This window comes from Tiliqua scincoides, chromosome 5 (assembly GCF_035046505.1).
Source record: "Tiliqua scincoides isolate rTilSci1 chromosome 5, rTilSci1.hap2, whole genome shotgun sequence".
Classification (NCBI taxonomy): domain Eukaryota; kingdom Metazoa; phylum Chordata; class Lepidosauria; order Squamata; family Scincidae; genus Tiliqua; species Tiliqua scincoides.
This window is the reverse complement of record NC_089825.1, coordinates 23,202,610-23,219,546: the sequence shown is the minus strand read 5'-3', so window position 1 is coordinate 23,219,546 and position 16,937 is coordinate 23,202,610. Positions and strand designations below refer to the sequence as shown.

The following is a 16,937-nucleotide window of genomic DNA, read 5'->3' as shown; positions in this document are numbered from 1 at the left end:
ACATGCTGCCTCCCGTTTAGTGGCAGTACAGACACCTCTGAATGCCAACTGGAGGACAGCAATCGTTAGAGACATATAATCATTCTGCCAACTTCAAGCCACAGCATCAATCTATCCAGCCATCAGATACTCTATACCTATACATCTTCATAGCAATCTTTGGATTCATAACCACTTACTGCTTATAAAAGTTGCAGAAAAACCATGTCCTGGTGCATCCTGTGACTGGAATATGGTTGTCATCACATTGCCTGGAGCAATAATAGATCCCGGAGCTGAATGTCCACACCCCGTGACTAATACTGCATCTTCCTGTTCGTTATCACTTCCTTTCAACACCTATGGGGAAAGTGTTACTATTCTGAGCATTAATTAAGGCTGCGTGATTATGTTCACTGATACCAACTCCAAATAAAACCCATCTGCCACAATACTGGTTTTAACTGTCTCCATAAACAGGAAATTGGTATAATGCAATAATAATAGGCAAATAAAAACATACATAGACCTCAATTGTCACTAGGTACAGTAATCAAGATGAGGTTGCAGCAGCTCACCGTGCCAGAAGGTGGAAAGGAAGAAGACAGCCTGCACTTGCTCAAGAAACTCCTGAGCGACCATGAGCTGTCCAAAAAGGAGTAGGTGCTGCCACAAGGAAGAGAAAATGGGGTGCCCTTCTTCACTGCACCTCCCATCTAAGGGCAGAATCCAATTACTGGGGTTCCCTCAACAGAGAATGCAGGAGCAATCTGAGAAGCCAACTAGCCTGGCTAATTGCTAATTGCCTTGGGTGACCTTCAGGGAGAAAGGGGGGGTACAAACCAAAAAATAAATAAATTCCTTAAAATCTTGCATTTTTGAATAATAGCATCATGAGTATGCTCATACTCATGAGCATTCCTGATTTTAGAAATGGGTTATGTCAGAATGCCAGATGCAAGGGAGGGCACCAGGATGAGGTCTCTTGTTATCTGGTGTGCTCCCTGGGGCATTTGGTGGGCCACTGTGAGATACAGGAAGCTGGACTAGATGGGCCTATGGCCTGATCCAGTGGGGCTGTTCTTATGTTCTTATGTTAGTGCTGTAGTGGTTTGGGAGGTGGGCTCAGACCTGGAAGATTCAGGTTCAAATCCCCCCTCAGCCACAAAGCTTCCTGGGTGACCTTGGGTCAGTCACTTTCTCTCAGCTTCACCTACCTCACAGGGTTGTTGTGAGGAAAAAAGGAGGGGAGCAGCCTTGTACACTGTCCTGAGCTCTTTGGAGGAAGGGAGGTATAAAAATGTGATTGATAAAATAAATAAATAAATAAATAAATCACTCGATGTGTAATTTCATACAGAATGCAATGAAACAAACTGCCTTGAAATTATTCTATCAAAAGTTATAGCTTGAAAACTACCAGAGCTGGGCAATGATACATCACTACGCCCACTGCCTGGAGCATTGCCCCACCCACTGCATGGGAGGAGGTCCATCATGGGGGCGACCCTCTAGCCTCCGGGTGAAATAAACCCTAGTGACACTACTGCACTGATGTTGTTGCAGTTCTTCTGTTCAATCCAAGAAGATTGGAGAGGTGGACAGAAATATAAAGTGCAGTGAAGAAAACTGTGAACTCTTCCAAGAGTAGCTCACTCCTTCCTTTCATGGCGAAAGCTTCCATTTGTGAAGTGACCTCCTGATAGCCAAAAGTCCAATAAGGACACCATCTAGTATTAGGACTATTTGCAATTTAAAGAAGGAAACTTTTGGAATGTTCTTTCACTATCAAGAGCACTAATAGTTATTCTGAGGCAAGTTATAGCCTCACACTTGTGAAAAAGGGGGGGGAGGAAGATATTATTACGGCATAGTTAGCTTTAATTCATGCTTGAATCTATCTTTGTTTGGAAAAGCAAGGCATAAACATATTAAATTCTACTGAGGTCAACAAGACCAAAATGCTGACACTGTGTGTTGTTTAAATTTTTTTTTTTTAAACTTGCTTAGTGTACGAGTTATTAAATAGCTGCTTGAGACATCTGGGGAACCTGCGTTCATATTCCCAAAAGTATTAATCAAGCTGTTATGTACTGATGACAGCTTTCTTTTTCAATTGAAATGGCTTACAGTCACCCTCTTTAATAGCACATGTAATGTTTAATCCACAGAACCACTGCTGAGAAAACTTTACTAATCTCCAGGGTCTTTTATGCACAAACAGAAATGTTTGTTTACATCCATTCATCTACAGCTCAACAGGGCAAAATGAGAACACTAAAATTGCCTTACTATATTTTCATAGTTTTGAAAAACAAATTCCATTTTGGTCCTTTCACCTTCTGAGCAAAGGGCAGCTACTCAGTTGGCCTGGTCTTCCTATAAGATGATAAATTATGCTTGCCCTTTACTTTAAGTGGGAGTTGTATGGCTTTGCAGCAGTTGTAGTATAACAACATACACCATCTGTCAAATTCTTGAGAAGCCAGTTAAACTGTAAGGAATGGCAAACATCTCCCTCCCTTCTGTTCAAGTGTTTTCCAGACAAATACATCTTCCATAGTCAAGGAAATATATATTAATTTGTCTTCTGAATATTTTTGGGTATTTAATTAGAGTAGCAACAAAGAAGCAGGCATCATTTATGCAATGGTAGCTGTGGATTTTGGCTTGTTCCTTTCAATACTTTTTATAACAAAAAGGCTCTGTATGTAAATAAGCTAGGTCTAAAATATTCAATGGTAGTCATGCTTTAGTCTGTTTGCTTTTGAAGGCACAACCCCTGATGTGGAAGCCCTGACCTCTGTAATCCGTGGAACTCCTTGCCACAGGATGTGGTGATGACACCTGGCGTTTAGAAGGTGATTGGACAGATTGATGGAGGAAATGTCCATTACAGGTTACAAGCCCTGATGGGTACACACAGCCTCCTGGTTTTAGAAGTTGGCTATCTATGAAAGCCAGATGCAAGGGAGTGGGTGCAACAGGATGCAGGTATCTTGTTGTCTTGTTTGTTCTCTTGAGGCATCTGGTAGGCCATTGTGAGATACAGGAAGCTGGACTAGATGGGTCTTTGGCTTGATCCAGCAGAGCTCTTATTTTGATGTTCCCCATCTCCAGTTGTGGGTGAGGTATTTGTGGCTATGTAATTACAAGGGAAAAGCCAAATGCCTTGCTACTTTATTTAGCCATTTCATTATTGAATCAGCTAAACAATAACTGACCTGCAGCAATGAAAACAAAAATGATTCGGGGCTAAGTAAAAATAATAATACAATTAATCCCTAATTAAAAGATTAAACATACTGACACAGGAAAGCTAAGTCTGTATTTACTTCTTCCTCCTGGCCCAAAGTCCTTTAAAATTGCCAATGTGACATTGTAATTAGGGCTGCCAATTAATTTAAAAAATCTTTTAAGGCTGCAATCCTATGTACACTTACCTGAGAGTAAGCCCCACTCTTAGTGCAAATTTAGGCATATCTATTCATAAGTAAGCCCAATTGAATTCAATGGGATTTACTTTCAGTGGTTTTCAAACTTTTCACAGTGGTTTTCAAACTTTTTAGCACCAGAACCCGCTTTTTAGAATGACAATCTGCCAGAACCCACCAGAAGTGATGTCATTAATCTGGAAGTGATGTCATTGATGGGTGACATCATCAAGCAGGAACATTTTTAACACCCCCATATGACAAAATCAAATCAAATCAATTATTTAAGAAGTTTACAATAAGTAAAATTTATTTAAAATAAAGAAGAACCCTTCTAACCCTCTCAGGACCCAATCCTGTGCTCGGCGGCACGTCTCCGTGCCACTGAGCACTGTTGCAAACATGCTGTAAGGCACGTTTGCCAGCCTCACCACCGGGCTCCCGCCAGTGCTAGCCCACTGCCGGCCAGTGCTGGGCTAGCACGGGGCGGTCACCCAGCTTCTGCAGCTCGGCGGTCTCCTGGACCGCTGAGCTGTGGAACAGTAGGTGGGGGCAGGGGCGGGGGTGGGGAGGAGGCATTCCGTGGAGGGGGGAGGCCGGCAGGGGGTGGAGAGAGGGCAGGGAGGAGGTGTGACGCGGGGAGGGGGGCGGGCTGGAGGCGCATCTGGGGGAGGGATGGGAGGCGGGTCCGCTCTGCTCCACAGGATCCAGGGCACTCGTGTAGGGCTGCGCGTCCTATTTGCAGGGCTGCTTACCTTACCAAGGTAGCTCGGAAGGCCCAGGATTGGGCAGCAGCCCTTCTCAGTGCTGCCGAGCCTGGGCACCCCGGGCAGCTTAGCACTGGGCTGTCAAGCAGTTTTATTTATTTATTTAGTGTATGGCATATAATACATGGACTTATATATCAGTTAGACTAGATCAAATGTCAATGTCAAGCAGTTATTGAACTTTAAAAAAAAAAAAATTCCCAAACATTCCCAAACATCTACACTTACCCAGACGTAAGCCACATTTACTATCATTGTTAAAAGCATATACAAAGTAGCCTGTTGAAAGTACAGGTCTGTAACATTTCCCCAAATGCAGTCATATACCATGGTAGCATTGACATATTAAAAATCAAATACAATTTAAATGAATGGGGACCTACCCGAAATTGACTCGCAACTCACCTAGTGTACCCTGATCCACAGCTTGAGAAACGTGGGTGTATCAGATTGAAACCCAACTGACCTACAGCCTCTTCTCAATGCTTACTTCAACAGCAAGTCCAAAAGTGTTTGGACAATAAAGTGCACTAATGGCTATGGAAACCCAAACATGACATTTACGTACCTTAACATAACTGCCCTGACACTGCCCAGTGCTATCTGGAATCTGGAAGTTCTCATCAAAAGTCATTTCCAAATGTTTGCCTTCATGAGAAATCATTGTCCATGTACATCTGGTGTTACTAGGGAAGTTCTGTGGCCAATGTGGAGAACGTATGGTCCCATTTTCTGAATGAAGAATCCCACCGCATCCTGCAAATGTGGTGAACAAATCATTCAGTTGACATTTTCAGAAATGTGTGTGAATGGTATACTCCTTTTCTCACGATATCCATATTCCTAAGGGGAATCAGGGCCCACTTCCATGTTACATTCTGGAGTGGCAAATACTTATTTTGCTGACAATTAGCTGTTGGTCCTGGAAATAGATCCAGCCATATCCCACCACACACAATTATTTCTAGGCCACCTAAGAACCTAAGCATAAATGCTGCTAGTGCATGTGGCCACACACACACACATTTAAAAAAAACAACAACACACAACTTCCTGGCAAACCTTTATGGTAATTGTACCTTCCCATGAACAATACAATCAAGTATCAGCTCAAGTACCTGCACAATCAGATACCATAGATTAGAAAGGAGACTATAAGTCAAGAAATCTCTGCCAATAAATCAAGTGCAAATCCTCTTATCTGTGGGTCACTCGGGGTCAGGGCTATTCTGGCAGGCAGGAGAAGCCCAGAGGAGAGCAAGAGGCAGTGCAGAGATAATTATGGTCTATTAGTCTCCAGGGCAACCAGAGCATTACTCTCTGCAAAGTGCAGTCAAAGTTAACCCTTTCACTCCTTCCTCCTGAGACAAATGTAAGCCTGGGGGGCTCAAGGCTTCCACATAAATCAAGCAAGCCTCTTATCTTTGACAGGATCATACCCAACCCTTCTGCACCATTTTGTAAAACATTTTGCACCATTTTGCAAATGTTTGGCAGAGGTCTGGTTTTTAAAACACCAGCATGTAATCCTCATTTCCAACAAATTCCAAGGCTACAATTCAGTGCCCTATTACTTAAGATGAACACCCATGGAAAGCAATGGGTCCACTTCTGAGTAAATCAGGTTGCAACTATGTGTAGCTCTGCTTGCTCATGCTCAGTCCATGTTGCTTGTCTCTCTAATGCGAATTGAATTGCATGCCCCCAGTTATGTGTAGTATGTTGTATGTTATATGTAGAGCCTCTGGCTTAACACACCAGGCACTGTAAAGAAGGATTTGATTAATGGTTCTACTGGTATGTTGTTTACAGTGCACTTACTCTGACAGTGTATACAAAAAGGTGGTGAAGACAGAATTAAAAAATTTAATGAATAAAAATATATCTTAATCTGGAAATGCAGTCTTTTTCCCCCCTGAACATTAAGATACCCAGAAATGGCATACAGCACACATCTCTTTCTATACATGCAGAGGAAGGGATTTGTATCCATTTCCCACTTACCTAAAGTGTCTGCAGTCCAGGTTGCATAGAAACCGTCTCCCTGCACAGTGTGGTCCGACATAAAATATATTAATAATTGATTGGAGCCCGACTGAATGGTGCCAGGTGACATACTTCCACAGTACCGTCCTATGACAGGAGAGCTAGGAGATCCACCATTCAGAATGGTGACTGAGTCCAATTGACAGTTCCTGTGCGATTCTACTGCAAAGGCCACAAAATTAAGCTACAGGCAGGCAAAAAGGAAAGAACACCATGAGCATGAAGCTGCATTTGGAAAAACACATCAGAAAAAAAAGCACGATATAACTCTACGAAAAATCCCAGTAATTAAACAAACAGGTAACATCCTCAGCAATCTGAAAGATCCTGGGAACCCTGGTAGTTTGGTATTTGATTCTGCTGGTGTAACAGGCAGAGATTTCATTTTTAAAATCTGGTTTGTTCCAGTTTTATGACTAAGAGTTCTATGTAACTCAAAAAGTTGCATATGCATTCTCCAACAGAAACTGTGAGAACAATACAGGCCTGATGGGGTCAGCCCAGGACTTCCCGAAGCAGTGTGCTAAATGCCACTGGCCTCCCCAACCCCCACCCCGGTGGTACACCAGCCACTGCTCCTCCTTCCTCCCACTCCCTGGTTTCAGAAAGGAGAGGGAAATGGCATGAAATAGGAAGTGTGGAGAAGAGTTGGGGGCTACAGCTTCCTCATCTATTCTTCCTCTTCCTCTATACTTTTTCTTCCTCCTCCATATTTCTCTCTTCCTTATCAAGACCAGAGAACGAGAGGCAGATGAGGATAAGCAGTCAAAATGATAGAGGAAAACGGCACCTGCCAATCTGCCACCACAAGCAACCACCATCTTAGGCAACAACTGCAGTTGGTCTCAAGGATGGGCAGGCCCTGAATCTTGAACAACCAGTGGCTCACCAAGCCAAATGCAGTTCATCAAACAAGCATTGCAGCCTCCCAGAAGTTTGACAACTTCCCTGTTCTTGCAAGCTGAGGTAGCAGCAAAATCAAGACACTTATTGACAACCTGATCCTATCCCCTATCGGGGTACATGATTCACGGCCTCTGGTGCAGCCTCCACTGCATCCTGTGCACCAATCAGGGACAAGGTCAGCTAGGAGAGGGAAGAAGAGAAAAACTTTACTGCATGCATTGCTGCATGGTCCCTAAAGGGACTCTGAAGATCTCTACCTCCTCCTTGGCTGGTGTAGCTCTGAGGAGCCTGCTGAGGGCATGTGAGGCCCGGGACCACAGGTATAGTGACTGTCACTGTCACCAAGATCCTGTCCTGCCCATGATACACCCAGATTCCCACCAGCAGAACCCTGCTGGCAGTCGATTTGGACGGTGCTACCAGAAGTGCACAGTCATCTAGCCTTTGCACTGATGGGAGCACTGTGTGGACCAGGAGAAAGGCTGCTGCACCAGTGGACCTTGTGGAATGCTAGAATGCAAGGGAAGGACTGGGATGTAACTATCAGATGAGCCATTATGGCTGGTCCGCATTCAGCTTGGTGAGTCACAAGGTGTGGAATCCTGGAATAAAATTGTGCTTTATATCTGTGCTTTGCGTCTAAAATCATAATCTCCTCAATTTCAATAGTCCACATTGCAAAGAATATACATGTTACTTTGGCTGCAGTCCTAAGCACTCTTTCCTGACAGTAAGCCCCACTGAACACAATGGAATTTACTTCTGAGCAGACATGCATGTCTGTACTTTTTGTTGCCTACTCACTGACCGCATTGGTCCATTGATGGTATCATGTTCAGAGAAGCGTTACTTACAGTGATGGTATGTCCCTCTGGTGCCACCAAATGCCAAGAACAATGATTAGAACTGTTGTAAGGTTGTGGGTAGTTAGGGCTTGAGATAACCCCACTTACAGCTTCCTGTACACCACCACATGCTGAAATGAAAGTTGAGATGTTTTTGAAGACGTTTCAGGGCCTTGCCAAGAGGAACACAGGCTTGCTAATTCTTACAGTTTTACTCTATACATGTTTCTAGCCCAGTAAAACATTGCTGGGGGAACGTGATCATAAGTTGCCACTCTTTGCCCTACCCCTACCCCAGAGGTGCCAGAAGCTCGCTTGCCATTGGGTAGGCTACCTTGGGGGTGGATCACACTGCCTGTTGTAGTCTAGCAGGTTACCTAACTCATAGTTCAACTCTGCTGGACAACCCCCACCTACTCTCCCTTTCTACAACCTGAAATTAGCTGGCCACCCTTCATGGAAGATGGACGGAAATTTTTGCTGTCAGTTTCGTTGTCCGAGGCTGAAAGTTTTTTTTCCACCTACCCCAGACTGCCATGGGGTGGTGTGGTTAGATTTACTTCATCTTCTTTTATATCATTATCTTTTGGTCACTTTAGGCAGGTGTTGTGTGGGCCAGGTAGGCAGGAGTCGACAGCTTGGCATCCAATCTGAAGTCAGCAAGATCAGTGGGTGAGCCAAGACTGCTCACACGTTGCTTGCCCAGCTCACAGAAGCTGGCTGGCAAGCCCTCTGGCTGAATGTAAAGACAACCACAAGGCTTGCAGGTGTGTGGAAAGCAGTGCAGCCCAGTTACCATGAACCTTCAGGGTTGATCGTGATAAACTCTCTCTACAACTAATGGAGGCATCTTTGAGTCAGGCTGGTGATGCCCATTGATTACTTGGTGAACCCAGATGGTAACCACCATTCCCTGACGTAGTGACCTGCATGCTTGGGGCTTGGAGTTAAGTTTCCCTGCCGCTGGTATTTGTATAATGTTTCAATAAAGTGGCCCAGTTAACCCAAACATGCTTATTGGGGGAGCTGCACGGATAATGCACCTATCTTTTAAGGAGCACTGAAACCACAAGCGGGCTATTGCAGTACAGTATACAGTATATAACAGGAGTCCCATATGCGATGCCTATGAGCACCAGGGTTTCTACAAGCATGATTGTAATAATATGTGGTTGGCAAAAGTAATTGTCTCTAATATTAGAAACAAGAATGAAACGAAACAAACAAAAAGGAGCCAGGGAAAATCAGTCACTTTCCAAACATGGAAGAAATGCACAGTTTAAATCTGAACAGTTAAATAACCACAAAAATGCTGAACTTTCAGTATTACATTTGCGCAAAAGAAAGCCCCAAATCTGTCCATTCCATTAGTCACGGTTATGTTACCTGATTGTAACTTCAGTAATTCTAGTACAGTGAACCAGTAAAACTAGTTTGAATTCCCATGCGCACAATAAAAAAATTCAGGTTACCCATAGATGAGTAGTAGATAGAGAATCCTTTGTCTGTGTTTTTGTCATTACTCAAAAACTGTATCCAGATCTGCGGAGCTGCTATGACCAGTGGCATTGATGGCGCCTCTTGGCCACATAGTCTGTCCAAGAGTTGTCCATTAGAATCCCCTAAGTAAAAATATTATACTATGAAACAGTGAAAGCAAGTTAAATCAGCCTCCCTAAAACCAAACAAATATGTAGAAATTCCTTGGTTTCTCAAGCTAATCCCCCCATTATTAATAGATAACAAAGGCGGTTTTGTTGTACTTTGTGAGTTTAGTGGTAAAACCTGGCCTTTCGTAGCAAAAGAATGTTGATGTTTAGTTATAGTTTGTGAAAAAAACAGCACAAAGAAATAATCTACTCTTGAATCTGATGAAGCTGCCTTATACTGAATGAGATCCTGGTCATTTCTGTAAACAAAAACTGATAGTAGTAGCCAGTCCTTAGGTAGTCCCGAGGGTTCAAGGAGAAAATTTTTCTCTGACCCAGCTGGAGTTGCCAAGGATTTAACCCAGGATTGAACCTGCATGCAAAGCAGAGGCTCTACCACTGAGTCACAATGGGGGGGAGCGGTTCTTTCCGAACCCCGAAATCTTGTCTCAGTTCTCTCTCGCACAAATGACATTGAGCTGTGAGTTCTATTTTGGCATAACGGTGGTCTACTGTCAGCAGTGAACTCATGAATAGCATTTATTTTGCTTTTTAAACTGTTTTGTGAATGTTTTGGCTGAAAAGCAAAATATAAATATTTTAAGGCAAATGAAATTGTGAGGCCTCCCTGTGGGGGGAGGGGAGGGGTCCAGTCTGGTCCGCCCAGCCTTTCCGAGGGGTCCTCCTGGTGGAGGCCTCAGACTAGTTCACCAGGGGGGGTTGGGTCACCTGGCTCCCCCTCTTTGGGTTGGCAGCATTTGCCAGAGTCAGGAGCTGGGGCTGCTGTCAGCAGATCCTTCTGCCTGCTCTTCTAACTCCCAACTGCCTTGTCATCCCTGGACTCCAGGTTTACGTAGGGCAGGCCCCTCCCCTTTGGCCCCTCCCCTTCCCTCACTGGGATGGTACAAAAAGGGCGTGACTCTGGGACTGCCTTCCCCTGGGATTACCACAACGCCTCCCCTTCCTCTCTCTGTTTCCCTCCCACCTCCTCTCAATTGGAGCTGCCAGGGTTGTTCCTGAGATGGCTGGGAAAGCTGCTGCCTCTGCTCTGGTCTCTGCCTTTGGGGGGGTGGGCTGGCCCTGCCCACCTGGGTCCTGTAGCTCTGCAGACAACGTCAGGAGGTCCAGCTGTGGGCTCCCGATGTCATAGCCAGGTTCCCTGCCCCCGAGGCGGGGGTGGGGCAGCTGCCCAGCAGCCGAATGGCCTGTGTCCTGTCTCCCCCCTCCCTCCTCCAAGGCGGAGGGAGAAACGGGGCATTCGGCGCGCAGTGTTCCTCTGCTACGCTTTGCCGCCCACAGGAGTGCCCAGGTAGCATATGGGGAAGTGGCCCCATGGTCCACCGGCTTCCTCCCTGATCTGCTGGCCCAGAAACCTTCTCCCTTTGTAAGTTGGGAACCTGTGGGAGGAGGGGAACCCTGACAGAAATCATCAAGTCATGTAAAAGAAAACACAATACAGTACATCAGTGATTGACTCTGGTCTGTACAGTATAATTAGTTCCACTAGCTGTGAATGCCTGGATCAATGAATCAAGTTTTACTTTTTTAGTAAACACCTCCCATTTCTAAAATGCTGCTACACACAATATCTGAGACTTCACTGGCTTAGTTCTCTTGTAAACATATCGGCTCTCATATAGTTCCCACCACATCCTTCATCTACTATCATTTGACAAGCTGTTTCTCTGAGAACTTCCTGCACCCACAACATTTAAAAACAATTACAACCAGACCCAGCTTAATCCCCCTTTTTTTAAATGCAAATATAAGGCTTACAGATAAAACGATTGCAAGAAGTCTAAAGATAAAGCTAATATTATAACAAATTAATAGTAGAGATAAAAAAGAAAAAAAAAGAATATGCACATAAGGCTTTAAGGAGGTGATTTCTAGAAAAGCTATACTGAATTATGAATGTTGAACTCTTAGGGCTCAGTCCTAATCAACTTTCCATCACTGAGGTAAGGTCAATGCAACTCCGAGGTAAGGGAACAAACATTGCCTTACCTTGAGGAGAGCTCTGTGACCGCCACCCAACTGCAGGATGCAGTACATGCCCCACTGGCACAGCTATGCCAGTGATGGAAAGTTGGTTAGGATTGCACCCTTAGATACTTTGTAAGTTGGCACTATGCTCTGTTTAAACAAATTTAAACCACGTTTTTATTTTTTAAACAAACTGTTGACTCCCGTATTTTGGGTAAATATGCCTGCTTTAGTGGGATGTTTTATGTTTTACACTTACTGGTATAAACATGCTCCTGGTATCAATCATGACATTGAAACAGACTTCATGCAGTTTTACAGGCTCTAAATGTTTATTTCATTCATTCATTCATTCATTCTATTTTTACCTCACCTTTCTCCCCAAAGGGCACCCAAAGCAGCTCACAACAAATTCAATATATATATATATATATATATATATATATATATATATATATATATATATATATATATATATATATATATATACATACATACACACACACACACACACACACACACACACACACACACACACACAATAAAATACATAAACTATAGAACACACAAAACTGTGTTGACCATGATTATGGAAATTGAACATTGTGTCTAAGGACAGGGCAGCCTTCCCACAAAATAGTTTTTTGTGTATCTAGCACTAAGCATTTTCACTTCAGAAACAAAGGGGAAGGATTTTCTGATCCAAGCACTACCTTGGTGTGCATGTAAAGTAAGGATGAAACTACATTAAGTATTTGTGGCTGACTCAGAGCACTCCTAGATTGGGAACAGAGCTCTGGACATGCCAGTCCCAACACAGGCTCCCTTATGCCAGGCTCAGCCATGGTGCCACAGCCAAAGGCAATGGAAGTGGCTCAAGAATGACAGGCACGGCTTGGTGTTACAGCACAATACAATTTATTGGTAGTACTGGCAGTACACATGTTCCGTTGGCACTTGCTACTGCAAAAGTGGCATAAAGCATATTGTGGTAGCGCAAGCAGCTGACATGCTGGTGGGAAGGCTCCTATGCATGTTGGTGGAGTGACAGAGGCCTGACAGAGTAGGTAAGGAAATGGAACAGGGTGAGGGAAGGATGTGGGTTGAATGGGATGGGGAGAAGGCAGAAAAGGGAAAAGATGGGGCAGGATGGGCAGATTAGGCCCAGGAGGGGGGCGCATTTGGTAGCAGCGGAACATGCCAAATCCTAATGCCCTTCCCAGGCCCAATCTGCCTGCATTGATCAACTCAGACTTGTGCCAGTGATATCAACCCATAGCAGTTGCTGAGGCTTACCCCGGGGACAAGGGGACAAATGTCTCCTTATCCCAAGGTCATTTCCGGTAGCCATAAACTGTAGGATGTGATGAGCTGTGCCTATCTATATGCGTGCCACTGAGTATCAAAACATTTCTCAGGGACATCCCAACACAAACCAGCCATTAGAGGAAGAAAGCTATTGATGTTACTTATTTATTTACTTGATTCCAGATGGCTGTAACCTACCCAGTCGAATCTCTATGTAGTCGTTCTGGCAATTAATGTCCTGTTCCAACTGCATATCTTGAAAGAAGAGGTAAACAGTTGTGGTTGACGGGTGTGGATTTTGGATGACCCATTCACAGTTCAAGTTGTTTGTATAATTGTTGATGCCATCATAACCAGGAGAAGTTAGATTCCCACTACTGGAGCTGAGCAGATGTCTACCGCACACTGGAGGAACAAAATACCATTTGGAGGTCATGGATAGTTTGGGGTCACAAATAATTATGCTGTAACTCCAAGATGATTATTTTGACACTAAGAAGTTCATATAGACATAATCAAGCATAGGACCCATTTTCCCATAGAACCATAGAACCCATAGAACTCTATAAGCAGATGATACTCAACAAGCAATCACCATATTCTTCCACCCACACAATATTCTCCACTCTTCCACTTCTACTCAATATTCTCACTTCTATTACTCCAAAACTCTCCAATCAAGCAGCACACATGGAAAAACATTAGCTTTCTCCTGTCTCCTAAAATGCCCAGAAGATCACTGCCCAGCCTTGCCACAGAGTTGTTGCTGGTTCGGACATTATTTTGCCCCATTAAAAGTTGAATAAATGAAGCAAAAGAAAAATAGCTTAAGATGTCAATCTTCTCCCTGGGTCCCTTTTTGGGAGAAGGACGGGATAAAAATAAAGTTTTATTATTATTATTATTATTATTATTATTATTATTATTATTATTATTATTATTATTATTATTATTATTATAACATTGGCGCTATCAGATTAGTCTACTTTGCAACAAAGAAATAGTGCCCCTAAGGAGCATTCTGTCAGCTGCGTTTATTAGAGCCCAATCCTATCCCCTGCCACGTTATAGCATGCCATTGTGCTAATGGAGTGTGCACTGCATGCTATGGGGGGGGGAAGCCACCAAAAGGCCAACAAGAGGAAAGTAAAAAGTTATGTTTAGGTGGTCAGAATGCCTACTGAGAGGTATGTATTTTACTTACCTCTCAGCAGGCATTCTGTCCACCTAAACACCCACACCACACCAGCTCTCTGACTGGGGTAAGTCTGAGAGGCAGGGGGTGGGGCAGGGCAGGTTGAAAAATGGAGGATAGGATTCGGCATGTTCCTTTGCCACTGAGATCCACCCTGTCCAGCCCATTCCTGCCCCCTGCTTTTCCCCCTCCCTGCCCCAAACTTCCTACTAGCCCACCCATGGCTACCCTGCCATCACCTTACTTCCTCCTGTGTGGCCTGGATGGGCGGTTGTTGGCATGTGTGGGGAGCTGCCAGCTGTTTCCACTGCTGGCTTCCTTATGCCCGGCAGAGGTGCACCATTTGTAGTGGCGCAGTGCCATTTACAGCTTCCACTGTCATAATCAAAGAGTAGGATTGGGCCATGAGTTACTCATTTGATTGTCCTAACATTCCGAAGACTTGTCCCTCTGGCCATTCACTCCCCGTTTTTCTAATTGTGTGTTAAAGGTGCAAGCCAAGAAATACTCTGTAATATGGAAATGTCCTCTTAAATAAGTCAGTTTAAAGAGGAAGAATATGGGAAAAGAAATCAGAACTGGATGTTTATCTGCATTCTTTTTGCCATCTATAGTTGCCAAAACATCTAATGAAGAAGGATATTTTATTACCTGCATCTTCATCAGAAGAGTAGGTGATCCTGAAGCTTCCTTCTACATTATCATGGCTTGTTACCATAACAACTGTTATCTTGTTTCCAGAGGACTTCACCTGAGTTCCTGGGGTCACCACACCACACAGTTTGGACAGCCTGGGAATATTTTCTCCAAAGCCATTATAAATCTGTTTGCCAACAACACAAAGCTTTAATCAAGGACCAGTAGTATACTGTGCAGCTTCATTTCAGTCCATTCAGACCTATCAGTTAAGCTGATCAAATTAAACGGGGTCCCTTTGTGGCATGGACGAGCCATTGTATTCAGGATAAGGTATCCCTCCCCACCATCCCACCTGCATTTCTCCACCACGGAGGCACTTCTTCAGCCTATTAGGAGGGACTGTACTCATTGGTAGAGCATATACTTTACGTGCAGAAAGTCCTAGGTTGAATTCCTACAGGTTGAATCCATTTGCAGATTGAATCCAAGTTGAATCAATCTGCAGGTAGTAGCCAGCATAGACCACTCTCTGAGACCCTGGATAGCAATAGTCAGTGTGTGCTGACATTACTGAGCTAGATTGATCAGTGGCCTGACTTAGTATAAGGCAGTTTCATAAGTCTAATGCCTATAACACGTAGACCAGATCCTAGTATGTTTCTGTATGTGCACATGAACTGCAACCTTGGTACATTTCTGAATACATTTTTTTTTCACACTTACAGCCACGTAATTTGAACTGCAATTTTGGTTCGATCCAAAATTCATGTCGCTGATGGTAAGGGTGACCCGGCGTCCCAATGCCACCATGATTCTCCATTCACATTTTCTTTTATGAGGATAGGAGTTTGGATAGTTAGGGGAAGTAAATGTCCCTGCAGTGCCACGGAGTTCACCTCCACACTCTGGAATGCAAAGAGTAGTTAGCCCTTCACAGTAAATTGGTGCTTCTTTTTAGAATGGAGTTAAGGGCCTCCTTCCTCCAGACCAGAGATTTTCAACCACTGCGCTGTGACACACTCGAGTGTTGCAAATGGTCTGCAGGTGTGCTGTGGGAGTTTGGGAGAGGTTCATATATTAGTAGGGCAATTAAGGGATGTGAGCCCCTGGCCAGCAGCAAAGTCTGCCTTGTCAATTGTCAAAAAACCAATGGTGTGCCTTGACAATTTTAGCACCTTCTCAGTGTGCCATGAGAAGAAAAGGTTGAAAATCACTGCTCCAGAGGAATGAGCATATTCCTAAGGAAAGGATCCTTCTTCCAGAAGATGGAGACCTGTAGATGCAACCCATCATGTATGGAGATTCTCAGGAAACATCAAACAAAAAACAATAGGGAAGACTAAGATCTCTGTAATGGTTGTCACTTTTCATTGATTCCCCTAATGCTATAATTAAGCTGAAAACTAATATCAAGATATCATATGCTATATTGTATAATCAATGCACATCATTGGACCATCAATAACCTTTCCAGAACACAAGTCTACCAATCTGAAATAAGCCACAGTCAAATGCAAAAGTATGGAAAGCAGGTCACCCTGTTAAAATTCTCATCTTATAAATGAAAACTTTGCACCTCACCTTCAGCACCAGCCTCAAAATGCAGTCTGAAACCTGGAGCATTGATAGATCCATCAGAAACAAACTTGACATAAGCCAGGTTCCCAGAGGTGTACAAGGCACTGGGTCGGGTAACACCACAGTATTTTCCTAATAACTCTCCTGGGCAAGGAAACAGAAAGTAACAAGGACGATGTAGTAACTGGCTGATAATGTATATCATGATTTATCTAGACACAAATAGATTGATCAGTTATTGAGCCAGAACAACTTTATGCCAACTTAATCCTGTCTGCCAGGTTCCAGGTTAAGAATTGCAACACTGATTTGAAATAATCTGCTTTGATTTTTTTCATACAGTAAAGGAAAAGCTTTGGAAATATCTGTATTATTTCCCTTTGTCTGAGCTTGCAATGTATTTCTTCAATCTGTGCATCAACTGAATGACCAAATTTCTTTCTTACTCCTAATATCTGAAGTTCAAACTTTACGTTGTGCCATGCAGGGACAGCCATGCATAGGAGGGGATGCAAGGTTCAATCCTCTTACTTTGTTGCCAGGAACTTGGTAGTGATGTCTTGCATGGGAGAATTTTTTTTTTTTAAAGTAGGACCAGCAATGGC

The 16,937-nt window shown here is 43.7% G+C and overlaps 1 protein-coding gene across 1 annotated transcript in view; it reads right to left on the bottom strand.

Moving 5' to 3' along the window:
- Positions 1-16,937, bottom strand: part of CUBN (cubilin) — a 165,201-nt gene that overhangs the window by 27,115 nt on the left and 121,149 nt on the right. The window contains exons 47-55 of the mRNA XM_066629121.1: positions 16,336-16,476; positions 15,478-15,659; positions 14,767-14,938; positions 13,119-13,325; positions 9,450-9,599; positions 7,987-8,108; positions 6,185-6,410; positions 4,749-4,936; positions 180-339 (exon numbers count right to left, since the gene is read on the bottom strand). Of these exons, the coding sequence (XP_066485218.1) occupies positions 180-339; positions 4,749-4,936; positions 6,185-6,410; positions 7,987-8,108; positions 9,450-9,599; positions 13,119-13,325; positions 14,767-14,938; positions 15,478-15,659; positions 16,336-16,476 (1,548 nt within the window). The remainder of the gene's footprint in view (positions 1-179; positions 340-4,748; positions 4,937-6,184; positions 6,411-7,986; positions 8,109-9,449; positions 9,600-13,118; positions 13,326-14,766; positions 14,939-15,477; positions 15,660-16,335; positions 16,477-16,937) is intronic.